At 38.6% G+C, this 27,273-nt stretch overlaps 2 protein-coding genes across 2 annotated transcripts in view; one reads left to right on the forward strand and one right to left on the reverse strand.

Moving 5' to 3' along the window:
* The window catches only part of LOC101894929 (organic cation transporter protein), a 68,632-nt gene that overhangs the window by 38,827 nt on the left and 2,532 nt on the right, over positions 1-27,273 (reverse strand). The window contains exon 2 of the mRNA XM_020037931.2: positions 18,074-18,163. The gene's annotated coding sequence lies outside the window, so the exon portion shown is untranslated. The remainder of the gene's footprint in view (positions 1-18,073; positions 18,164-27,273) is intronic.
* The window catches only part of LOC101888262 (uncharacterized), a 54,612-nt gene continuing 37,678 nt past the window's right edge, over positions 10,340-27,273 (forward strand). The window contains exon 1 of the mRNA XM_059118032.1: positions 10,340-10,744. Coding sequence (XP_058974015.1) covers positions 10,727-10,744 — 18 coding nt within the window. The 5' untranslated portion in view covers positions 10,340-10,726. The remainder of the gene's footprint in view (positions 10,745-27,273) is intronic.

Genomic DNA, 27,273 nt, shown 5'->3' on the forward strand with positions numbered 1-27,273 from the left:
TTATTATATAAATATCTATATTATCTAGTTGTTCTGAAATCTCAAACGTCGAACGAAAATTAAACTAATAACCAATTCCAATGCAACGCAGTTGTTAACTGCAACTGTTTGCGTATGGCCGACAGACAAATTAATTCAAATTCGAATTCAAAGTCATTCAAATTGTAGAAGAACAGCCCAGCGCTGTTACCTACCATCACCACCACTCGAAAACGAATGGCCCAGTGATGCGTCGTTTAGCAAATTTTGTGAATATTTTTTGTAGTTGCGCTTCGTTTGACCTACATACAAAGAGCGAACACATTCGAACAACAGCTCAAGGATTTCGACTATCCTTCGTCGGAGCACATGTGAGCGAAACAGCGCACCGCACCGCCACACCATTACCAATTGCAAATATGAATGGAGCTCGCTGAAGCCAGAAGGCAGCCTTACAACGATTTTAAAATGCAAACGTCTAGAGGTGGTGGTTGGGCCGGCGTGCAACGACAACACACACACACATACGCACGCACGCACGCACGCACACACTCACCCACCCACCTACAACAAGGAGATGCAAACGATAAACGCAACAAATCTTAACGACAATGCCAAGTGGGAGTGAGTCTGCCGATGGATTATCCTGTTGAATTTCATTGAAAACGAATTTCCCAAGAATTCCCTCACAACCAGAGATGGGCTTCGAATTCCAGTAACAAAAAATATCGAAATGTTCGTGTGTGTGTGTGTGTTTTACTTGTGGATGTTTGTAAAAACACAAAGGCTAAGGCTATCATTTAAATGTGTTGGCATTTCTATCGGCCACACATCAGCTGCTCATACCTGCAAGGCCAGCATTCAGACGACATCCATCCAGATATCGCCAGGATATGTTGTTGTCTGTCGGTCGGTTGCTTCTAACAACTCGACTTTCGATACACGATTCCCGACTCTCGACTATAGTCGACTTAGTCGGGACCATAATGTGTGGAATGCAAACAAAGAAACTGACACACGCACGCACCAATACCCCCCTCCATCGTCTATCCGCCACACGTTTAGGATAACAAACTAAACAAATACTCACATTTATGTATGCATGTCTGCGACGCAAATGCATAGACATGCCACGGTGATAGTCGCCCAGCGATAGACGATAACACCGACGACGACGACAACAACGACTACGGCGAGGACGATGAGTATTTTACCACTACTACGTGGTTGAAATTCACGTCTGGCTGCCTTGCACGTAAGTGGGCCTATTTAGGATGCCCAATATTATTATCGTGGCCCATGAGGAGAAGGCACGACAACGCGTGAGATTCGTGCGTACGTGTGTGAGTGTGTGTGCGTGTACAATCCTTTGGAGAGTCGAGCATGCATCGTGGTGCGTCCTCCTTGCTTCTTAATGAAAGTGGAGTATGTTTACAAATATTCTCGCACAACAACAGCAGCATGGTTCTGGACCCATTTTACAGGCAATCAAGTGAAAGTTGCCGGCACCATGTTGCTGCCCCGTGCCGCACTCTCCTTGGGTCTGCACATTGATTTTTTGGATGAAAAGTGAAAAACGCCACTACAGCTAACTTTTCAATGAGGAATGTTCAAAAGCACACAACACGGCTGGCTCATAAGTAAGCGACCGGACAACGTGTCGTATGAGTGTTTCGGCATTCACATTGATTGCCTCGTTGTCCGTCGTCCACTATCACAACCGGAAGTGGCAACAAGCAGGTCCCCCGAGCAAGTTGGACAGACAGACAGCCAGACAGAGCGGCATACATCCGTGCGGAAGGAGTGCGTTTCATATTTTCGCATCCTAAAATCATTGAAATAAATCAAAGCCTTTGCATTCGTTCATTCAGCCATCCATCCAGCCAGGCAGTCAGTCATTCGGCTGGCGTCAGAGTGGCAGCAGAGGACGTGTACCAACCCGAACATCATCACTCAACCAAACCGCCTGCCTGCCTGCCTGCCAATCTTAATGTTATGCATTACGTATTCTGCTGATTCGGTTACAACGACGCCGTGGCCTTGACTTTTGTCAGGAAGGTTTTTAGCTTCTGGTGGTATGCAAACACTTAGCCCTGAGTATGGCAACAGAAGACGGAGAAGAAGAAGAAGAATGAAATACTTGTCGAGGACTTGCTATTCGACAACATTCGATACACAGGTGTTAAGTTTAATCAAAGTTAGACGATTTGAGGGCGGGGGGTTAGTTGCGGCTATACTCGTTGTGAGGGGATTTCTTTACAAGCCAATACAAAGTAGACACAGTCTCAACGAAATTCTAAATCAATTCACTTTCGCTTTCCGACACTGACGGGATTATATGAGAATTTGGTTCGACGTGTGGCAGATATGAATGCTCCTTTCTGGCCAGTCGGAAATAATTTGTTTACCTCGTCCATGAAGGCTAAAAGCGGACCGTTGTATTCATGTAATTTTTGTTTTCCAGTTTTATCTTATTTTCGGGTCATCTGAAAAGATTTCTTTCGGTTGACTAGGCCAAAAATAAATTTAATTTATTCCTTTAATAAAGTCGTTATTGAATGTTTGAATTTGTTTTTCGTGTCTCTTGGTTGTCAATGAAGGTATGGATGGAAAGAGCCCACCTTATTTACGTCGATTGGGTGCTGTGAAATAATTGTTTGCCAAAAAAAATATATATCAACCAATAAAAGCAGACATACCAGAAAACTTAAATGATGAACTAGTTAAATATTTCTGTGAGTGGCCAATACATTCCCATAATTGACTCTGGTTAACAAAAAAAAAAAAATGGAAGTAACGTGACTGCTTTGAGATTGTGGGGTTAGAAAGCAAGTTGGAATATATGCTTCCAGGTATTTTTTGATTATATCCTTTACCTAATGAAACGGCGAAGTGGGCATTCGATTTGGTCTAAACATTGAATATCGTAATATTTTTGTCAATCTAAGACAGAGTTCGATAAAGAGTCATATTGACCCACTTCTTCTGGGACAATTTCTCCTCTCCACCGCAAAAATTTCAAATTAAAAAAAAAACTAATATAAATCTGGAGTATTCGACTTGGTACTGCGTACTTCGCAAATCGTTACATTGATATCGCACTAAGGTCAGATGCGAAAATCGAGAGCATCGCTCCATTTCTTCTACCAACTCCAAGTGTCCAAATGTTGCGTAATCATAACTTGTATGCTTTGAAGCGTTTCTGCTTCTTTTGAGTCAAAGGCGAATTAGCCAATTTAGACACATGCATTTTTGTGGATCTGATCGCCTGAAAATCTTCAAATCTCTAAGTTCTGTAAGATTCGTTTGTTTGTCGATTTGTTTTCTTTTTAAATCATCGAAACTTATAAATTTAGCAACAACTTTATGCCTTTAAGAACAATTTGGAGCTCCAAGGTTCTAAACATCGAATGACAAGGATTTATCCTCCAATCATTAGTGGCAAAGAATAGAGTAGAATTTTGGTTTCTAAGTCGACTCGTTCATTCAGAAAATGTGTCAATTTTTTTTTTTCAATTTTGCAGCCTCGATTACATTGTAAATGTTAAGAAAAACATATTTAATGTGTGGACTTTCCAATGGAAACCTAGTCGTGCGTATGAACTATGTCTATAGCATAAGGGGCATATCACTAATACGTCCATGTATGCGCGTGTGAGTACCTGCACTAGCCACGTAAACCAAAATAGTTGTCCGTTAAAACAAACTCACCGCTTCGTTTGCAACATTTGATCGTTCAGAATTACTACAACGTTTCACCTGTTCTGCGATAACAATGGAGCAACATCCACATGGACCAGAAGATAACCTAAAAATAACCTGACGATCCTTTTATGCCTTTGTCTCCAGTACATATTTACTAATAAGAACACATACTCACACATACTGGCACTCAAAGGACACCACTTTACAAATACATAAGCTAAAACACATAAAGTGGTTTTATGGCATATATGAGAGTGTTTGTGTGTGTGTGCATACATCCACACATTACAATTACTTTAATGCAAACACGGACACCCACACACGCACACATCCAATATGCCGCAGGTTTGTATTTGAACACAATGTTACTATGTAAAGTATATAACCAGTATTTGTATCTGTATCGGTGCACACATACATACATATTTATGCCAGAAATCCTGTGATCACACGCACTGACACATCAACATATGAGTGGTCTGAAATGTTGGTAATTAATTAAAAAAGACGAGACTTTTAGGTTTTCATTTGCATTGTATTTGGAAGTAGCTCTACAAAGGTACATGAACACTTCCACATTCGCCGCTCACAGCATTAATGTTCTTCTCTTCCTATGATACTATGAGGCTGCATCTCGTTTCAATACTTTACAAATCGAATCACTTTCTTTTTTTCAAATTTCCATCCTGAACTATTGGACATGACAGGATTTTTCCTTTGCCCCCCCCCCCCCCCCAAATCAAACAGATGTTCTAATTTTAGTAATGAAATATCCTTCGTTACACCCAAATGTGGCCAGTAAATTTCACATCCGTTTGGTTGAATGTTGAACTTTACTGAGTTTGATATTTTTGCCATTTAAAATAATTATATATGCACATGCATCAATGCTTTTGTTGTGTCTGTTGGTCCGACTGTCCGGCTGTCGGTCATCATCAGTTCACAATCTCCAATATAATAGACCCAGCCAGCCGGGAGGACAGGACGTTCGTTCATTTCAATTCATTTGAAAACTGGACAGAATAAAAATTAAACCACCCAATGAACGGAACGGTCCATGCATCCATCCGCGCCTTTGTATTTTAAAATATCCAATCAGCCAATTTTGAGGACTGCCAATTATGTGTGATAGTTTTTTTTAATTTATGCGTTTATTGCGTGTATTGGTTGTTGCAGATTATTTTTTCAGATCATGTGAATATCGTAATTTTTCCTATTTTCAGAACACCTTGTTTGGGTCCCTGCGGACCAAGTTTAGCAAGTGGCTTATATTTAATCATAAATTATAATTATTAACAAATTAACTTTTCCATAGTAGAATTTCATGAAAAAAATAATTGTGCGGGATATTTTGACTTGCAACAATTCCGTTTTTCAGACTTAGAGTTTTTAGCCATATTTTAAAAAATGACTCGTTCGAGGGATACAATTACCAAAGTAGTTATCGTATTTTTAACGGCAATATTTCCGAAAACACTATATACCTAAAATGCACGGCTTTCGAGGAATCTTAATCCGAAAAAATACAAAAATGTGAAAGAGGGAGAACTAGTCCCCTCTATTAGGCTACTTTCAAAACGCCGATACACGCGTCTTCTTTTTTAGTTCCATTTTCATAATCTGCTTCCCCGTAATTATTGAAAAATTGAAATTTATCGCACAGTGTAAGCTACTTAAAATTCTGAAATTTATGAGGGAGCTATAGTCCAAGAAAGAGATATGAAAATATCTCACCTGTTTTAAGGGTAATATCAATATTATGATGTGCAAAGCTTGGTTGGTAATACCTATCGGCTACTCCATACGCTTACACGTCACATCGGATATAAGATGGGCAAAAATTATAAAGATTTGCCAATAATTTCGGGTTATGTGAGAGCTATAAAGATTTCGGATCTACATATCCTCTACATATGTTTATACTGCGGGAAATTTGAATATAACTTGAAAATATTTATTTTATGAGTCAAATTTATTCAAATTAGCCAATTATTATTCACAATTTTGAATTTTTGTGTGGAGGGTACCACATTCACACCAGTGGAAGTAAAACATTGCTAAAGGTTAAAAGGAATATCGGTCTCTTTTTTAACCTTATGTGAAGAAGTGTTCGCTATATCCCATTTTTGCACTCGATCTTGTGTTGTTAGATATATTGAGATGTGCCATGTTTGAAAAGAGTCGGATGATTATTTCGCATTTCATAACATTTTTTTTTTTTTCAAAAAGTTAAATCTTTGTTGGGTAGGTTCTAGAAGAAGTGTCTCGACATTGTTCATTTTCGTACCTGACTTAGCATTGATACAAATTTTAGAATTTCCAACGTTTGAACAAAATAGGATGCTAATTTTTATTCAGACGGGCGAACAGATCCTTTCTAAATGTCCAGTAAAAAGTTTCTCAAGTTCTTTAATACCAAGGAACGCCTAATTACAACTTTTTTGTTTAAAAACTGGCCTGAGAACGATTAAATACTTTAAATTGGAATGTTCCGTTATATAAGATATTTAACAAATAGTGGGTCTATGATAAAAAATTCCGACGCCAAAACATACCTGCCAATAGTACTAACTTTAAATATCTTTGAAATATGGGCCTACGTAGTCCATTTCCAAAATTCACCCAAACCAGTCGTGATTCCGCTATTTGGGATGCTTTCAATGATTTTTTTAGCACAACATTGCCGAAAAACGTTCCACACATCTGCAAGAAGAAGAAGAAGAAGAAGAAATAAAAAACACAAAACTAGAATCCACTAATCAAGTGTTCAACCAACAGCATTGAACTCCGATGCGATCAGATTTTCGCTTCGCATCCCAACAACAGCCATTGGTTTTTATGTTGTTTCATTTGTTTCTTCTTTTGTTTTCAGATGTTGCAGTGGCCCGAAATTCGCATCAGCTCTTCGTCACTGCACTCTAACGGCCATCATAAAAACCAAAAACAAAAAAAAACTGAAAATGATTCGAAACCGTGGCTGAATGACGCATCTGTCCTCCATTCCACAAAGCAAAAGCAGAAAAAACGCGTTGTTATTAAACAGAAAAAGCGGTTTTGCGCACAAAATAAGAGAACGACAAAAGAGTGCCATGCAAAAAGTCAGCTAAACAATCACCATTGGCAGCACGCTACACAGAAAGGGGAAGGCAATGGTCGCACCATATCCAGGCAATGTCGTTTGGAATCGGCATAGCAGAAGTTTGAAATACCCTAACGAAGGTGAACAGGGCATCTCTTTGGAATCTTTAATGTTTTTGTTGGGTCGCAGCGTTGCATTTTGACTTTCAGTAGTGCCAAGTTTTTGACGAGGGTGAATACCATCATCAGTTCACATTCAACACACACACGCACACACAAATTCGCAATAGTCGAACAGTAAAGCTCTCCATCTGTATATACGGATATATGTCGTATTTATATACAGACATTCACACATACATATCGGTAGATGTATGTATGGAAATACATTGTATATGGGTGTAGGTATATAGTGCATGTGTTTACGCTACGTACGAACTGGCGAGCAGTGTGAGTGGGTTCAGTGTAGGCTGCTACCACGCAAACAAAACAGCACAGCATTGATGCCAGCAATACCAGATATGGTTGGGATAAAGGGGGGGGGGGGGGGGGGGGGGGTTGTGAGGACGACTGAAATGAATGACAGTCTGACGATTGCGTTTCTGTGTTCGTCGGTTGGTCGTTCGGTCGGCCGAGTTCACCATCATCATCATCACAAGCATCTGACAGGCAGGCAGCCGGTTGTTTGGTCGATGGGCAAAAATACGAATGTATGGCGTTGGCTGGTTGGAGATTGCCTCTGCAGCGCAGCCAAGACCAGTTCAACAGCATGGCATTTACAACATACCGACGACCATTTGGACTTGGACTCCATTCGCATACCAGCCGCCACTGAGCCTGCCATGGACTATACAGTGCAAGAGTGAAGCTCCTCCGCAGAGCAGTTGGTTGACTGGCTGGTTCGCATGCCATCCAGCCTGGCTATGGCCCTGGTGTAAGCAGCTTGGGAAATAAACTTCTTTAGTGTTGTTCGCAATTCGTTTAAACGACACACTACCATGACGACGACAACAACAAAAACTACGATGTTGTTCGATGATGATCATTACTAATGCTATCGTAACGATGGTGATGATGATGATGTTGGTTAGAGCATGGCTTTGTTCGGCACAGCATAATGATCATCACGCTGATGACGATGATGAGGATGTGAGTTGGCATTGTTTGTTAGCAAACACGTTGCCCGTTAATTGAATGAAGCTGGGGGGAAAGTTGCAAATGTTTTTTGGTTTTTTTGGTTTCTTTTGTGAGACTGGCGCATGAGCAAAACAACAAAGTAGATACGTAATAAACGAACGGTTTTCGTTTTGCTTTCCGTCTGTCAGTCACACAGTCAGTCGTTTGCAATGTGTAGCTTGACAGTGGTGACTAGCAAGAGGATGGCTGGATGGCTGGTTGATTCTGGCACCAGTAGGCATCATTCCCGCTGCCCATTTACCCGAGAGCCAAAAAAAACCTTCCAACACATATAGTTTACGTGAAGTTGGTGGGAAGGGTTGACTGTCGGAACTAAAACTCTGGCAGTGTCCTCGAACTCCCTACACGGACGAATATTTGACCTCGACCATATTATTCCAAAAATAGTTAACGCCTTTATAATTTCTGACAGCAGAAAGGATACATTTTCTTTGGTTTTTCATTTCCAAGCAGTTTTGAGATTTTTTTGAAGGAAAAAGCTGGAAAATATACCCTTCAGACTATGTCCATTTTAAATAATCTTTCGACGGATATAGAAAGTTTTTTAATACCAACGATCCAATAGGCTTTCCAAAAGGGGTGGGTTCTTTGAATACCCTCCACAATTCGGAACGAATTTGGGAATTTCCAAAAAAATAAAATTCGTTAAAAATTCTGTTAATATATTAAAACTACCGAATGCAGTCGTTACATTAGGATCTATACGACGACGTGGATCTGGGTAGGCAATTTTTGTCATAAGCCATTACAATAACCAAATGTGAAACTAGAAAAAAAATTCGGTGAATAATGTAGCTAAAATCATCAGAATACCAAATATAGGGGAGTACCATTATATGGGGGCTATACCAAAACGTGGACCTGTACAGACAATTTTGTCATAGGCTTTAGTATCCATTACGAAGTTCGAATACCATATTTGAAACCAAATATCGGGAGGTACCGTTATAAGGAGGCTATGCGTGGAGGCTTGACGTGGACCTGCACAGACAATTTTCTGTCATAGTCTGTAGTATCCATAACGAACTTCAAATTACAAATTTGAAACAATTCCGGTAAATAATCAAAATATCGGGAGGTGCATTTATATGGGGCCTTCACGAAGCCGTGGGCCTGCACGGACAATTTTCTTTCATAGACTGTAGTATCCACTACGAACTTCAAATACCAAATTTGAAACAATTCTGGTGTATAATGTCGCTTAAATCACCCAAATACCGAAAGTAGGGAGGTACCATTATATGGGGCTATACCAAAACTAGGTCCATGTTTTGGTATAGCCCCATATAATGGTCCATTGACATTTTCCCAAATTCAATTCAGGATTTTATTGCCCACAACTTTAGGTGTCCAGCGAATGTCTCTTCAGATATCTGTTATGGGGGAATGTTCGTTCAAGGACATATATATACATAAGGATATGTATATACCGAGAATATAATTTCGTCAAGTGATGAAAAACTTTTCATAGGAATTTTCTCAGAGCGTCTTTAACTTTGAGAGGCATTTTCGAAGAGGAGTTTCTAGGCCATTTCTATTAATATTATGGTTTTCCAGGTGGCTAGATTAAACATAGACACGTTACATTTATAAAATTGTTCACATAGTGAACGAGTAATTTTAACCTTAAAATTTGGGAAAGAGGAGTCCATAGAAGGTATATTATCAAGATATATGATTTGTTCAACGGCGGCAATCGAAACAGAAATGCATCTTCCAAACTGTGTAGAGTGTCGTATTAATGCTGCCACATAGTATTTATGTATGTATGTATGTATGTATATACATAGCTGAAGATATACCCAAATACAAGTATATACAGCTAATGGCTGGCACATAAGTACATAGAGAATATATCTATCCTATGACAGAGGATCCTGGCTTCCATGGATTAATTTGGGCCATCCATCCATTGCCGATTGCACTTAAGAATGGCAATTGGAAAGAAAATAACTTTTAAAGTGGGGTTTGACTGCAGTGGCCTAGTACCGACCGTCGCACGTATCGTGTCTTGTAAATTCGCAAATATTCATTCGGACCCCTCCTCCTCCACGACTACCTACAGAGCGCTATACATAAATCGCAATGTATGCTTGTGTAGCAAGCTATGCTGCAGCTACGTGCTGCATAAAACGATTCGGAAATGTGACGAAGAATGTTCGTTTTGTTTTTGCCACGAAGCAGAAACAGAAACAGGAAAAAAAAAACAAAACACTTGCAGCAGCAATTGATGTTGGTAAGGCTGATTGTATTATTGCTATTGCTATTACTCTGATGTTGTTGTTGTCGTTGTTATTGGAGGTACTGCTGATGGTGGCAGTGTTGTTGTTGTTGGCAATTTTTTGTCAACCAGCGAAAAGCCCCCAGTGTGAACTCTGCACTTCAAGACAGAACATGCAACACGGCGCTCTAGCGCAAATCTGGTTATTTGAATTCACAACTCTTCAGCCGAAGCAGAAATTCTACGTAAATCACGCAAAGCAATTACAAGACCAACAACAACAACAAGAAACAATTTTAGCGGCAATCTCTTTCCTAGGCAGTTCAAAAGTAAAATAAAAACAAACATTCAATTGAAACGTTACATCGAGTAACCCCCCTTTTCGTAGAACCGAACAAACAGACAACGGGAAGGGATTGAGTTTAATGTGTAATTTTTCAAAATCATAAACGAAGTAAAAATAAAACAACCGACACCTAGTTAGCCCGCAAAAAGTCCAAGTAGCCATGTATAATGATTGGACATCACTCCAGTAACTAATTGAAAATGCCGACTGGACCCAAAGTAAGTACCCATCATCTCATCTTCTTGCTTTCCACAGCCTGGTTTTCATTGTTAAAGAGTTTCTGGGGGGGCCGTGCTGTGTCCAGGGCCCATCAATTACAATGTGTGCGGATGTGTGTGTGCCACCCGTTCTCCTCTCATTTCCTTGTCATTCAGTATTCAGCAGGTATACGATACGATAAATAAGGAAGGTCGCGCGCGCCACAACAAAGAAACAAAAAAAGAGTCATAAATCCATCCATAATTGTTATTGCTTTGCTTTTCTTTTAATAGCGGCACATTTTTCCATATTTTGTTTTGATTCTCAATATTTAGCATCGGTTTCCTTTTTTGCTCTTGTCCCCCATATACGACGCTTACACGCACACTTACACACATACCCATCCACATTCACTGAAACATACAAATTCACGGAAATATTAGAGACAACCTAAATTGGTTCGAAACCTGCTATTAATCGCCGACTAACAATTGGCCTTTTCATTAGTTTAGTTGAATTCAGCTGAGTCGAGTTGAGTGGGGTTCAGTTCAATTCGGTTGGATCGCCCATGCTGGTGGTGGTTGGTAGTGGTGTTGTTGTTGGTGGTTCGAAGTGGTATGGGGTTTGTGTTCCGTTCATGTTTTGTTTTCCATTTGCTTATTACACAGCGGAGAGGAATGCGACAACCTACGCCGAACAATAAGCGCATTATGTGTGGCAGAATGAGCGTGTATGTATAGGTGTGTGTGTGTGAGTTTGTAGCAAAACAGAAATAAAAACCAAATCAAATTCCTATCGCTTTTATTAAAACACTTCCGAAGATTAATGGCTTTGGCAGAATGCACACTCATTTGCCTGCCCTCTCGCTGGGACCCCGCCGCCATGCCAAAGCAATGAGGCGAAAATGGGGATCAAAACAAAACCTGAAAAAATAACAACCTCCCAAAAAAGCATCAACAAAAAAGTTGTCGTTGTTGTTTTTTTTGCGCTCGCATAAATTCAATTGAATTCAAAGTAGTACAACACGAAGAGCAAACAACAACAACAACGACCATTAGGCAACTACAGATGGATGCTTTTTGTTTCGGCATTGTAAAATGAAAATAAAATAAAAAGAGCAGATAGCAACCGAACACACGCACACATTCGAACATATTTACATACATATACATATGTCAGTATGTATGAATAGGAACGACGGAATGGCAAACATCACCTAAAACGCTACTGAATTGTGTCAAATATTTGCAAAATGTTGGCGCTGGCGCTTATGGCCGCTCTCATTCTATGTCTGTGGTGAGATAAGCACTGGTGATAGGGTTACACATTACATCGCTCTGTGCACAGTCTGACACTCACATCTACATATCTACATACTTACATACTGGCACTGGCATACATATGTACGTTAATACTACTTACATGTAATTTGGCTCGTAGCTAACTTTTATTTGTTGTTGCTGCGTTCTATATGTTTTGTTGTTGTTGTTGTACCTATACACATGACAACAATATTAAGTTGAGTGTTTGTTTTTTATTTCAGTTTTCACAATGAACTTGAAATAGAAATAGATTTATACGCTGCTTGGCGTTGAGTTCAATTAACTGTGAAGAAAAGCACACACACACCACCGCGGATGAGTGTGGGGAATTTTGAATTTGGTACTAAATGAAAAAGTTGGTAGTTGGTTTGGAAAAGTATTACATTTTTGTAATTTTGAAAAACAAAATCTGGGGATCCTTTTCCAAATAAGTCCGTTAGCATAAAATACAAGTTTTGGTCAGAACTCGATAGAAGAAGACGTAAAATAAGTGTCAATTGAAAACTTTTCGATTTCCAAAACAATACGTATACTTATTATAGGCAGATGACATTACTTATCCGTTGTAGTTAAATAAACATTTCAATTTTGAATTTCGACGTTTTTGCAATGCAGGTTATTTTGTAATTCCTAGAAAATGCTAATATCGAGAATACACGTCTCTAGAAACCAACCAAAATTTCCAAATCGAAGTTGGTATGTTTCCGTGGAGATTATCCACACATTGGTAGGGTAAAAAAATATTGAGTGAAACACAAAGATTTACATGTGTATATTCATGTTATAGCTGGGGTCTAACATGGACCTTGAAGACTAACATCGCTGTGCTGCGCGAATCCATCCTATTAATAATCCCAAGCGCCAACCTAGAATTCCTGTACATTGTGAGATAAAAAAAACTGCAACAAAATCAAACGCCATAATTTTTACATTTTAATTGAATTTTGCGCTTGGCAAAAATGTCGAAAATAGCATCAAATTTTAGAATAAGTTTAGATTTGTTCGAATTGGTCACCTTTGGCACGAATTATGGCCTTCAAACGGCCAATGAAACCGCCACACGCTGCCCGAATGTTGATCTGCGGTATTTTGGCCCATTCCCATCGAAGCTCCCCTTGCTCTCCAAAATACTCCAGACACAATAGTCCAACGGATTGGTATCCGGAGACTTTGGTGGCCATTGTGCGCTGGAAATGAGCGAGGAACCTCATTTTGTAACCATTCTTGGGTGGCGCGGGCCGAGTGCGATGGTGCTGAGTCCTGTTGGAATGTCCAAGGTCTGCGGCCAAAATGTTTGCGTGCCCAAGACTTTTATATACCCTCCAGAATATTTTCGCAAAAATATTCGACATTTATTCTGATACCACGATCGATTAATACGACCGGAGAGCGACCATCGGCTGTTATGGACATCATTGACATCAAATAATGAGATGACAGAGCAGCATTCGGATCCTACCGTCGTTTTTCTTTATAATTTGACATTAACAAGATGTGCTACGATGTCATGGTGATATCAGAAACCCGAATTGTTTATTTCAAAATTTCCACCTTGGGTTGGGTTTATGTTTTTTTATATGACCTTCTACTAATCACAACGAGCTCTAAAATGCCTTTATTTCACTAAATCGTTATTATCTCATATGATCTCAAATCTGCATATCGTAGATGTTCTCTTTAACAAACAATGAGGCCCACAGGGAATATGTACGCGCCATCGGGAGGGAAACTTATTCGGACAATTTAGTATCTCTCGGAGGTCTTGCAAGTTGATAACTGCACCAAGCGGACGACCAAGCAAGCAATCTGCAGTCACAATTGTCTCAGATGTTTACACTCGCTCCACCCAGACTTGGCGTGGGGCTTCTCTCATCCTGATCTTTTAAGGTCCGTAACTTTGAAAAAATATATATATACTTGGGAGTTTGGAAAAATATGTATAATTACCATAGAATTAAAATTCATGCATTTTTATTTTACGGCCACAATTTCCGCGTATTGGAAGCTAATCCAATTCTTTTTATGTTAAACTGTTTGAATTTAAATATTTCAGAAGCCAGACGATTATTTTTGAGAAGTTTTGTGCAATTCCTTTTCATATTCCTTTCGGAATATGTTTAGAAGTTTCGAGCTAGTTCTTTTTATTGGCAGAGTTGAATCAACAAGATTATTAAAATTCTTGTAGAAAAATAAACGGTGGGGAAGACAAATGAAGCAGAAATTGGGAAACTGAGTGGATGCACCAAATCACACAGGGTGTAAAAATTAACAAACATAAAATTGACTTCATACCTCTCCAGAAGACAAGAGACGTGCTTTGTTTACTTTTTTAACTAACAACAAAACCGTTTCTCAATTCAATATTCCTTCAGCACAAGCTGTAAAATGGTCAATGGTAACAGGTGGACAGGCACGGGCGACGATGCCGTCGTGACAATGATGACCCCATAAATAATGCAAAGCGAGTGCTCCACGCTTTAACCAATTTTTAGGCATAAGGACGATGTACTCGTCGACATAGTTCGTGTGGTCTTACATACCTACATATGTTTGTAGGTACATATGCATGCATATTCTCAGTTATGAATTACGTACTCTTTAACGTGGCTGTGTTCCGCTCTCTCTAGCCAAATGTCTTTGCTCGCATAAAGAATTCGCAACAATTTGTTGGCAGTTTTAGAGTGCGCCACGATTAAATAAATCGATTCTGAATGAATGAACGAATGAGGATGCTTTTGCTTCCGCCCGCTTCTGACGAGCGATTGTTCTACCTTGTTGCTTTTCGAACTGCAGAATTTCTAAGCATGCTGACGGCAACTAAATTGCGATACTTGGATGGAATGCATGCATCCGTTCATTGGTCTGTTTGTTCTTCTGTCAGCTTGTCTGACGGCATAATGACCAAGTTTAATCAATGCACTTAGCTACGTGCGTCTATGCTGCTTTGGCATTAAAATATGTAATCAAACAACAACAGCCAATCCAAGGTAGATCTAACAGGTAACCGCATCGGCGAATTGCTACAACAAAGTAACTTTTGTGGTCCCCTCAAATGTCAAAATTGGCATCTAAGGCGAAAAACATAGATTCGCCATGACATTTAAAGGTTGCGGCAAATTTGTTTCAACCAATCAGAAACGAGGTGTTTGTTTACATTTTATTTTGTGTGCCTCTCGTCGTAAACGAACGTCGCAATTTATATTCAATAGAAAATATAGAAAAAATGGTTTAAAGAAAAAAAAAAACATAGCACCAATATCGTTCTATGCAAAATCAGGGTACCAACACTCCGAAGCATATGGCCATACATTCACCACATATTCAATAGCAGCAACAGCAGGATATGAATATCAAAATCTCAATAATTTGGCCAATAGCCAACAACATAATATCCAGGAACAGAATCGCAAAAAATTGGATAGAATTCATTGGAGCCGAATTCTTGCACTACTTCCCGTGATGTGCTTTGGATTAAAATGGTCCATACAAATCATAGATGTTGGGGCTAACTTAATTCCTCAAGCTGCACTCCATTCTAACCTCCTTCCTTTGTCTTTAGGGACACTAAATAGTGTTAAATTTCCATCACAATATTTCTTATTGCAAATCGAGCACTTTTTCATTTTCTTTTAATTTTTTTACTGGTTTCACTCTAAACTTGCTCTTAAATTAATTATTAAATTATTTAGGGAAGAAAACATAAACAAATTTGTTGTTGCATTCATTTAGGGCGAATTCATCATTACAACAATTTGTTTTGACATTTAATGGTGCCGTCAGCTGGGCTGATGCGATTACCTAGTACATCTACCTTGAGCCAATCATCTTGGGAATCTCCTCGTGTGTGTGTTTGTGTGTGGTTTGTTTTATTTTCATTCATTCAAAACAAATTTTTGCAAGTGTCACATCATGTTCATAAGAGGAGGGGGGAAAGGTGTGTGAGTTGCTATCGAACTTCGTGCATGGCTGTGTGTGCCTTTGTTTATTTTTCACCATCCAGGGGGTTAGGTGAGGTCGCGTCTCGTTCGCTGTCTTACTTTTTTACTATTGATTTAATTTCTATACGCGCTCGTTTGCTCTCTCTCTCTGTTTCTGCGGTTCCGCCATGCCATGCATTCTTTGGCTCTCCGTCGCCGCTGTTATAATTTTATTACCGGTGACACAAGTGGTTTCTTTTCGAAACAAACAAATAAAAAATAATACCTATAACATGCTCTTATGTTTGGCTGGGTTTGTTGTCGTTGTTGTTGTTGCTGTTAGCAGTGTGGTGTATGGTGTTGCAATGCAAGTTCTTGCCGTTATTGCCCATGCTGTCATTGCTACACACAGTTAACGAGGAGGCAATGTATCAACGAAAAGCCCGACGACATTCATGTTTCTGTTGTTGTTTTTTTTTTTTTAGAAATATTTTTGTTTGTTTCTTAAATGTGCTCTCTTCGTCACTGACTGACAGACAGGCACACATCCATTGGAACGTACAACATAAGTTTGCACGAGTGGCATGGCATAGCATGGTAGGAATGTATGTATGTGACGTGGTGTGTTGTGTGTGTGTGAGTTTTGTAGTAAGTTTTTGGGAAAGCCTGTTCGGTACATATCATCGACGGTTGTAGATTAGAAAATGCAAAGCAAAACAAAAACCGAAAAAGGGTTTATTTTTTGTTGTTGTTATTGCTGTTTACAATTCATTTTCATTTTATTGAGTTTTTCTACTACATTCTTGTTTTATGTATGGCAGGCAGCCGGGCATGTGGAGCATGGGTTGGGTTCTGCTGGCGCCTCTGCTGCTATGACAGCAGAGTTAGATCATTGAAAATTGAGTCTTTCGTTTGATTTTTTTTCTTCGTTTTGTTTTAAATTTTTGGGCTTAATTTTGTAGTTGTTTTTAAAATGCGTTCCATATATTAATGCGTGCTCTGTAAGACGCCAGCAGCAGCAACAACTACCAACCTTTTCCGCCTTACATCCATCCATGGCTGAGAACAGCGAACGGCCTTTGCACTCTTGGTTCATCAAAGGAAGGGTACAACAACTGAATGAATGAATAAATGAATGGGTGGATAGACGACGGATGGGGATGGATGGATGGTGAACGAATGGTTGGCTAATGGGACGGGGGCTGCTATGTTCTCTGTGTGGCTGCCGGCCACAGCAGCAGAGGCAGCTGCGGCAGCAGCCGAGTGTGGTGAGTGTCTTTATTTATTTAATCGTTTTTTATTTGTCATTTATTTCAGTATTTTTATAATTCAGAATGTTTTTTTGTCGGCAGCATTTCTCATTAGTTTGGCACGCGCCATCGCATGTGGTCGTAGGTCGGGATTCGCTGATTTTTTATGGTTCTTTGGCTGGCGCTTTGAATGTTGTTGGTGTTGTTGTTGTTGTATTGTGTTGCGCTGTGTTTTTAATGATGATTTCTGTGTTTTTGTACTGTGTCCCTGCTTTTGTTTTCGACATTAGTTAGTTAGTCAGTCAGCCAGAGTGTGCCAGCTAACCAGCCAGCCAGTCATTCATTCATGCAGTGGTTGTAGTTGTTGGTAGGTAGGTAGTATTTGTTGTCGAGGTGTTGACAAGTGGTTGTAGTCCGAAAACAAAGTCCATATGCCAGAGCACATAATTACGTCTAATAAATCATTTTCAGCTAATTGTTGCGCTTTAACTTGACTCTTAAAATCTCTAGTTGTTGACATGAATTGGTGGAGATATGAGAGGCGCTATTATGGATGGGTATTGAAATGTAGAACAATTTCAATACTGGTCATTTCATCGTTTATTTACGGGTATAACAAATGTTTAACTAAGTGGTTCAATTACTTGTTGCTAATTCCAACAAATGTGAACAAGCCCAAGTCGCATAAAAAGAACCGCAAACGTATCAATGCGCACTTAATAGGTAGCTGGGATATATTCAAAATATTTCCTAGTAAATAATCTATTAGGAGATGCTGTCCGATTTTAGTTTATATCAGAAATACGGATTCTTATAGTTGTTGAAAAAAATTTAATTTAATTCGGCAAATAGCTACTTACATATATGGAGCCGATACAAATCCTGCACTTAGGTTTAAGGATGCGCGACAGTAATCGGTGTTGGTCGCTTCACTCGGAGACCATTTCGTCCTGCAAGTAGAAAAAAAATATAAGGTTAAAACAGGGGGTGTATAAGACAATATAAGTGAATGAAAGTAAAGATTTAAGAGACTCTAAGAGAAAAGAACAATTTCTGTTTGGCTCATGATCTTCAGGTATATGGTGAAGTCTAAATTCTGACATGGCCGACAACCTATATTCGTTCCTTTATCACGTAGCCCACAATAATTAGATTGAGCACATACCATTCACAGATTCTTGAGCTTGCAGAGCAGCATCCCATAATGACATCAAATGCAATTCTGATCTCGGCCATGTTTTATATGGCTATGGCTCGATATAACAGGGAAGACGAGACAAAAGGCCTAGCGATCGGGTTAATTTTGCTATGTTAAGATTTCTGGTGAAATGAGACAAAGAAGGAACTAAATTCTTTAATTGTAGCATGTGGGACGGCGCATGATAAATTTGAAGAACCTTCAATATTATTAAAGACAATCTACCTCTAATGCAACCAGCCTCGATTTATGATTTGAGATCAAAAATATCAACCATTGGACGATTTCAATGGATATTTTTCAAACATCAACCGAACAGAGAATTTATGACTTCATTCAATAGGTCCAGAAAACAAAATTTAATTGAATTGGGAAAAATTGAAGAACCGAAAAGTCGAATTTTTTTCTATCACTCGATATCAGTCAGTCCTGGAAAACAACAATTAAAGTTATTTTATATGCCTTACGACTATAGCTACATTTTCTAACCGATCCAGTTGTATCATAGAATTTACGCTCCATTACATAGCAAAACTATATGATAACCGTTACAAAAATAGATCCACACTTCGATGCAAAGCCAATTTTTTGTTCCAAAGCCAAGTTTTGTTCCAATTGGAAATACAAGACTAATGGTATTTTCCAGAACTGCAAGAATGTGAAAAGATTTACTACGATAACCGATTTTCCCTTTAGGGTATCTGGAAAATTTTCAAAAATAGTAGAATCTGGAACTGAGCATAAGTTGCACTTGGCTTAAATTTAAAAAATTGACTATGTTTGAACCTCATTGGGAGCCAATTTCATATAAACCATAACTTATAGGTGCCGTTATGTCGCTAAGAAAATTTCCGCGGGAATTCCTACGGGTATTACATATTCAAGGACCTTCTATGTTCGTTTCTCAGACAATACTTAGAACAATTAATTTCAAATGATGTTCTACTTCAGGTCTCTCTGATGATTCAACAGTTATAACTTCCCCTCAGATGTCTCATGCGAATGTTGTTACTCTCTTTGTTTCTTTGGAGAAAGTCATTTTTTTTTTTTGCAGTGACGCAGTGTTTTGTCTACGCCAACACCAATACATCACAGTAGCGAACGGAGGAGGCACAGTCAATGATTTTCCAATAAACATTCAATCATGCCCGAATCGGTAGAACATTATTGTGGCGCCCATAATGCTAACGTCGCTAATTTGTTTACATCCGCAAGTGCAAGTACAAAATGCCACCAGACCAACACCATCACCCACAATCTTACACCAGCGACAGACAGACAGGCAATACCTTTACTAAGAGTTTAATTGCTGCACTCATCGTCCCGGCCAACTACTGATAACACTAACAACTGACCATAAATACCAACACACACACACACTGTCTACATACATACAAACAATCGTTCGTTCATATGTATGTAGGTACTTTGTACTTTTTTTCATTGCTCACCGCTCTTTCTTGGCTGAAATTCTAGTCTGTCAATAAAGGAACACATTCGCTCACTCATCACATTAATCATTCAATGGGTCAGCGAGCGGGGAGGGTTCCGCTAGCGGGTTGACTGGCTGGCTGGCTGACTTGTTAGACTTTCAGTTTCATTCATGATGGAAGTTAGTCAAACACACTTACATACATACAGTGCATATATGTAACATACTTACGTACATATATGTACATATACTTCTGTTGAAACTGCAAAATACCCACATACTTGGCAATGATTCACAGACTAAGAATGTTTCCTCGCGTAACTTGGACAATGAGTTGCTGAATGGATGGATGGATGTTATGAACTCATACATACAGTTAGGTCCATGTGACGAAGATGATGGGGACGAAGAAGAATTAACAGAAATGTTAATTGAAACAATTAGTGGTGACAAGAACAACAACAACAACAACAACATCACAATCTTCGTGTTTTCCTTGCCAACAAGCTGAATGCCTCACAACAACAGAATTAACTCTTGAATTGAATCTCAAGGCAGCAACTCTCAAAAACCCCCACCAAACAAACTCTCACACACTCAGGGACACACACACACCAATTCGCGTTGCCGAGAATGCATTGGCGATGAGAGTGAGCCATAAATACCTGTTGTTATCCCCCAATACCATAAAAGTAATTGCTGTCCAAAGATTGTACGGCCTTTTCTCCAGAACAAACCGAATAACTGTTAACAGTTACTCACTCACAGGCGGGCTGACATTGAGATCGCTATCATTGCAGCAGCAGCAGCAGCAGCAGCTAAAGAAACGGAGCAGGCATAGGCGAAAACTTTATCACATCATTTGTGAGTTTAGAGGAATTTTTCAATTTTGTGCAACTCCAAAACATTGGAGTGTTGTTGCCAAAAAAAAAACAAACGCGCTGCATGTGGACATGTTCGTTCGTTAATTGTTGTACGAACCAACTATGAAAAGTTGCACTCACAGCTGTGCTTAACTGCAACAGCAATCTTCATTTTATTCATCGAACAAAATAAAAAGAGAGATTTCATCAAATAAAGCCACCTCGAGGCAGTCCGATAGCCCCCGAAAATAGGCACCAAACAGAAAAAAACTCCTGAACAAGTAGAAGAATCCAGTCGGGTTTGCGACATATAATCGGTGTATTGCATAAATTCGTGATTTCGGATTTTGAGCAGTCGGCCAGAGAAAATTTCTAAGACTTAAACATTTTAATCATGCCCGCCACCTTGTTACGTTACGTATCCTCGATGAAAGGATAGAGAGTATGTTACACTTGTCCTTCCGTTTGCACACCTCGATGTATTCGAAGACAAAAAGTTAAGTTGATCTAAAGATGGACGGACATCTGTTGACATTATGTTTGAAATGAGTGAATGAAATCAGGCTCAGACTAGAGACTTTAGCCCACATATAACGGTACTTATTGTGTTTTTTTTTTTGTATTTTCAATCTCCAATCACAATTTCCAAACAAATCTGCTGTAATTTAACATTTAAAGTTCTCAGCACAAAATTGTGGTCAATATAGGTTCACTATTTTGTGTGACGGTACCTCCTGATTTGAAATATTATTTAGATCAGATGACGAAAAATCAATCAAAATCAATCAAAAATCAATCGTCGGTTCGACCTAGAGACAACATTCGAATTTAGGACTTTTAAATATCATGGTCACCTGCAATTTTACAGGGTGAGATAAAAACTGCAACAAAGTCAAGTGCCATAATTTTTACATTTTTTTTTTTTTGAATTTTATTGAATGAAAGCAAAAAATGTCGGAATGTCGAATAGCATCAAATTTTAGAATGAGTTTAGATTTGTTCGAATTGGTCACCTTTGACACGAATTATGGCCTTCAAAAGGCCAATAAAACCGTCACACGCTGCCCGAATGCTGTTCTGCGGTATTTTGGTCCATTGCCGGCGAAGCTCTTGCTTGAGGTGATCGATACTTTGGTATTTTTTAGTGCCAACCTTGCTTTCCAAAATACTCTAGACACAATAGTCCAACGGATTGGTATCCAGAGATTTTGGTGGCCATTGTGCGCTGGAAATGAAGCGAGGAACCTCATTCTGTAAATTCTCACTAAAATGCTTTTGTACGCTTGTAAACAATATAATGAGCTGCCACTTGAATAATTTTAACAACTGTCGGACGAGTGGCTTAGAAATGACAGCAGTCTGAAGTTGGTTGCAGTTTTTTCATTTCACCCTGTATATTTATTTGGAAATTGTAGTAAAAATATGCCCTTTCGTTTCTCATGTATTTACATAAAAGTTACCCAAATACGTCGGACGTACGAAATTTCAAAGTTGAACAATTTCAACATTGACAATTGAATATTTTGTATATTTTTTTTTATTGAAAATATAAACAATAATACGTAAAATTTGAATGTTCGTTGGAGAATATTGAGTATCATAAATTTTTACCTGGTTTTAGTTTGTAGATTTTAAGATAAGGACCCCAATATAACTGTAGACAGCCAACTACAGGTATTTTATAAGTCCTAAACTCCGAACGATCTAAAAAACAAATATTTTTCAAGTTTGGACCCAAACCTCAAATTTCAGTGACTGTAAGACAACTCATTTCAATTTCGGCCTTGTCCGAGCTCAAGACTGTGTGCATAGTTGAATTTTTCGAGGAAGTGGCGTTAATTTTATTTTGGAAACTGGAATTCTCACCAGATTAGTTGTTGTTTTGAAATTTTACCCAATATTTCCAACCAACTAGAGTAAAAAATATTCAGTACTGGTGCAGGGCTCGATATTTCCTAACTGATTATGTTGGTCAGGTCCACCTCATGACTGAGGGTATAAACAATTCCTGTTCTAGATGATCCATACTTTTACGTCACCAGAATTAATGTTAAAAGATGACTGAATGAGAATGACGAAAAACCTTTTTAATTATAGAGACTTACGCATGGACCCTTATCTTTTTTATGGACACAATTCCTCACAAGCTCAGTGCTCTTCAGCAACAAAGCATTGAAAACCCCCTCAGCAAAGACTTCACCAAAAAATTAAGTTGGGGATTTTTTGTCGCCAGCAAAAAACCATGACCGAATAGCGTTTCTCCTTCACACTTCCTTACACAGACATACACATATGCAATCAATACATGTGCATTCTATAAAATCCAAGAATGTACCTATGTTTAAATGAATCAACATAGATTTCGAAACAGATGAGTTGAACCGAGTGCAACAACCAAAAAAGCCACAACGTGGATAGAAGGAGCATGCCTTGGCAAAAATTAAGTAAAAAACTCGAATGAAACTAAACAACAAATACACACACTCACACACACGCGCATACAAATATGCATTCAAGCTGGTGTTCGAAAAAAACGAAACGAACTTCTCGATTAGGGAGCCAGGAGTCAGGAGTTCCACCAACTACAAGAATAATAAACAGGACTGTCAAAGTCCATTATTTGCCTCAATCGCATTTTATCCTTCGAGTGGAAAGCACACACAGTGCCAGTTTCCACGGATGCTGCCATCTTCCCTGTAAGGACGAAATCTGGCAAAGTGTCAAGTTGGCGTGAATGTGAATGAGTGTGTGAGCGTGTGCGTGTGTGTGTTGGAATGTCAAAGTGTAACATAGTGTCTGTGTGTCTCCCCTTTGTTTTTGTTCGTTGATATTTTTACTATTCTGTGTAACATTTCCACCCATTCTCGTAACTTTTAGCAAGGATTAAAATAGAAGAAGAATAACACAATGCTGTAAGCCACGAAGAAGGAGGAAGGTGAGGAGGGGAGGGGAGGGGTGGGAAATGGAGCGATACCAAAAACTCATAAACTTGCACACTTATACTACTTATACATACACAATACATACTATACTCCCATGGCCATGGTTGCCAAGTCAAGTCAACCGGTCTTAAAATATAGCTGTCTTTTCAAGGTTCCAGTATTCAAAGGACACATATGTGGAGTAATCAGTAACGTAAAATGAATTGCAATTTGTATTGAATAGTGTTCAAGTCGAGATCGCCTTTGGCTTGGAGTAAAAATCACCAAGTCGATTTTAAGGAATCGCCTTTCGATTTTGTATTCTCAGATTTTTGTTTGCTTTTCATTGCCACTACAATTCGAAAAAAATTGTTTTATACCGGGCTTCAGAAGGTCAGAAGTTGATATACCCTCAGCCATATGCGTACAGAGGGTATATATCATTTGATACGACCAAAATGTACTCAGCGAAATCACGGTTTTAGACCCTAGGTATCTGTGGAACAAATGCGTTTCAGACCATTTAGAGTCGATCTAGTGGTATCAATCCGTCCGTCCGTCTGTCTGTCTGGATGGTGCTTACGATAACTCCCGACCGAAGTGTCCGATTTGGTCCAAACATGGTACATTGTAATATTATTATCAAACTTAGATCAAGTTCGGAGATGTGTAAAATAGGTCCACTTCTTCTGGTACCTCTCCGACAAAAGGTTATAATTTTCTGGTACCTCTCCGACAAAATTTCATAATTTTCACAGAAAATAAAAAAAGATCATCCAATTTGGAGCAAACTTTGCAAAACCTAATATTTTTATTAGTTCTAGATCGGGAACAATATTGGACCACTCCATAAAATGCCTCCCCCACTAAGGGTTGAATAGGGGGAAATTAACGTCCCATTGTCTTAAAATTTCGCATTACTCAATATTTCTAACAATACTAGATCTGGTATAAAGAGCGGAACACTCCTTCTGATACCTCCCCCACAACGGGTCAACATTTTAAACAACCATGAAGCCCATAAAAAATTTGGTGTGAATTTGGAATTTAACAGCTTCCACTTCTGGTACTTCCTTCACAAAGAGTCAAAATTTCGAATAACCAAAATGCGAAATAAGCATCTAATTTTCTTCAAAGTTCACGTATCCCAAAATTTCTTCCAAGGCAAGATTTTGTGTGAAGATAGCACCTCCCCCACAAAGATTCACAATTTGTAATACGCATATCACTTTTTCAAACTTGGTATATCTAAATATAATTTATATAATATTGAATTTACATATATAATTTACACATTCCAATGTTTATATCAGCATTAGATGAAGTGTGAAAATTAAGTACTTCAGTACACTATAACTGGTGCTCACGCCCATTTTAACATTTTCCAAAACTTATCACATATCAAGTCACCGAAGTAGTCGATATGGTTCAAATCTGGTACTTTGTAGTATTTATATAAAATTTAGGTAAGATACGAAATGGACAATATTGACCCACTTCTTCGTAACACCCGCATAAAGAGGGAATAAGGCAGACAAAATATATGTTTGAATGTTTTGTTTGAATTTAAATCGCGTTTAAGGTGGACAATAACGATCCACTTCTTCTGGTACCTCCTCACAAAAGTTAACAATTAAAAATAAATCTAAAAAAACGATGTTGACTTTGTCTGAGTCGAACTTTCTGTACCCTCCAACATGTGACAACTTTATTTATGGTCCAATCGGATATCCTCAAAAAATGCTAAAAATATGGAAGTTACGTGGCGTGGATGCTATAGCTTCAATGCATATTTTTGGGAGGAGTTAAACTACACAATTAGAACCTAAAATATCATATTACAGCTGATTTAATTGGAAATTTGGACCTTCGAACAGTGGAGCTACCACTGTATGAGGACTAAACCATAGAGCGGACCGAAATATGAAATTACAGCTGATTTGGTGGGAAATTCCAAATCCTTAAAAATGCCGAAAATTAGGAGGTAGTTCTGTCTGTTTGGAGTCTATACCTAATTGTGGACTAAGATATAGTCCTTTTTCAATACTAAAAATCTTTGGCGTTTAACAAACATTTCATTTATCTTGGCAACTATAGGCTGTATCTTAATTTCAAGTGACGAACATATGTACTTCGATCCACTCATGAGGTGTTGCAAACGGAATGACAAAGTTAAAATAGCTTCCACATTATAGTGAAGACTATAAAAATCATATTTCAGGTGGATAGCGTAGGAATCATCCGGCGCCCTAATATTCACACCAAACCCACTGCTTCTGATAGCTCCCACCCACACAGAGGGTCAACAAATTCTCTCTCGTAACATGAGAAATTATTCTGCGATTTACTTTAAGCTTTGCTTTTTCTATCAATACCTTTCTATTCCTACTCAATACTCAAAAGTAAAAAATGTGACACAATGGTCTACTTCCCTCCACAAAAGTGCATAATATTTAAGTATCGAATAATCGATGTAGGTCAAATTTAGTACCTCGTAATAAGCGTGATATAAGCTTAAAGGAACAATGTCGGTCCATTCCTTCTCGTATGTCCCACCACCAGAAGCAAACTTTTAATTAACAAAAATTTGAAATTAGAGCCTGATTTTCTTCAAATTTCGCAAATCTTAATACATCTATTTTGTGGGAAGATGGGCCACTCCAGCTGATACCTGCTTTTTGATCGTAATCCTCCATTCAGTCCAGACATTTTAATCTCTAATGTCAAACCATATAATGGGGATGCAAACCGACAGATACTTTCCGACTTATATGAGTTTCGAAGTTAACTAGTCGAATCTATTACACACACACCGTTTTAAAATATTAAAATAAGTTGTTAAAAGGGTCCTGGTTTAGACGAGATTTCTCAGTGGATATTACAAACTCCATATAGTTCCACAATTTAAGTTTACCATTGGTTAATTTATATTTTACTTAGAAATACAGTGGCAACTCTATGATTTCACCACATCGGATACAGCTAAAGTACAAACTTTCAGATACATAACACACACAAAGATATTCATGCACACACATATACGCGTACATACATTTACATCAAAAATTGTTCAAATGTAAGTTTGTTTGTAAACGAAGAGGCGAAACGACAGCAACACCAACAACGTAAAATCTATTCTATCCACCAAAACAGTCATGGAAACGTACTAACGACAACAAAAAATTCCATGAGCGTAGCGGTTTGAACGCTTTGGGTTATTTTGATATTCGTATGACGCTGCTGTGTCTTTGAAGTTGGAAACAAGAACGCAATAACAGAACGACCAACAGAACATTTGGATCCAACCAAAAAAAAGGTCGTTGACACGCCTCTGTGCTATCCACATCTCGTTTTTACGGATATGGACTTTTGTAGCTGCACTCTACATGGGGCAGTGTTCGATATCTCACGTAGAATGTCCTTGCCATGGGCAGAGCATAAGTGAAAGATGTAGTGGGTATGCAGAAAAGCGAAACACAATTGATCGAGGCTTCGAACATCAGAATTGGAATAGTAGGAAGGAGCATACGATTTGGAGGATGCTCTCTTTGGGAATTGCAGTTTGCCATAAAATAGACACTTGTATTCTAATTTTGGACATTTGATAGCATTATTGCAAAAATAAGAGAAAAAATTTCTTAAAAAT

The sequence above is a fragment of the Musca domestica genome, unplaced genomic scaffold (genome assembly GCF_030504385.1).
Source record: "Musca domestica strain aabys unplaced genomic scaffold, Musca_domestica.polishedcontigs.V.1.1 12, whole genome shotgun sequence".
Taxonomy (NCBI): Eukaryota; Metazoa; Arthropoda; class Insecta; order Diptera; family Muscidae; genus Musca; species Musca domestica.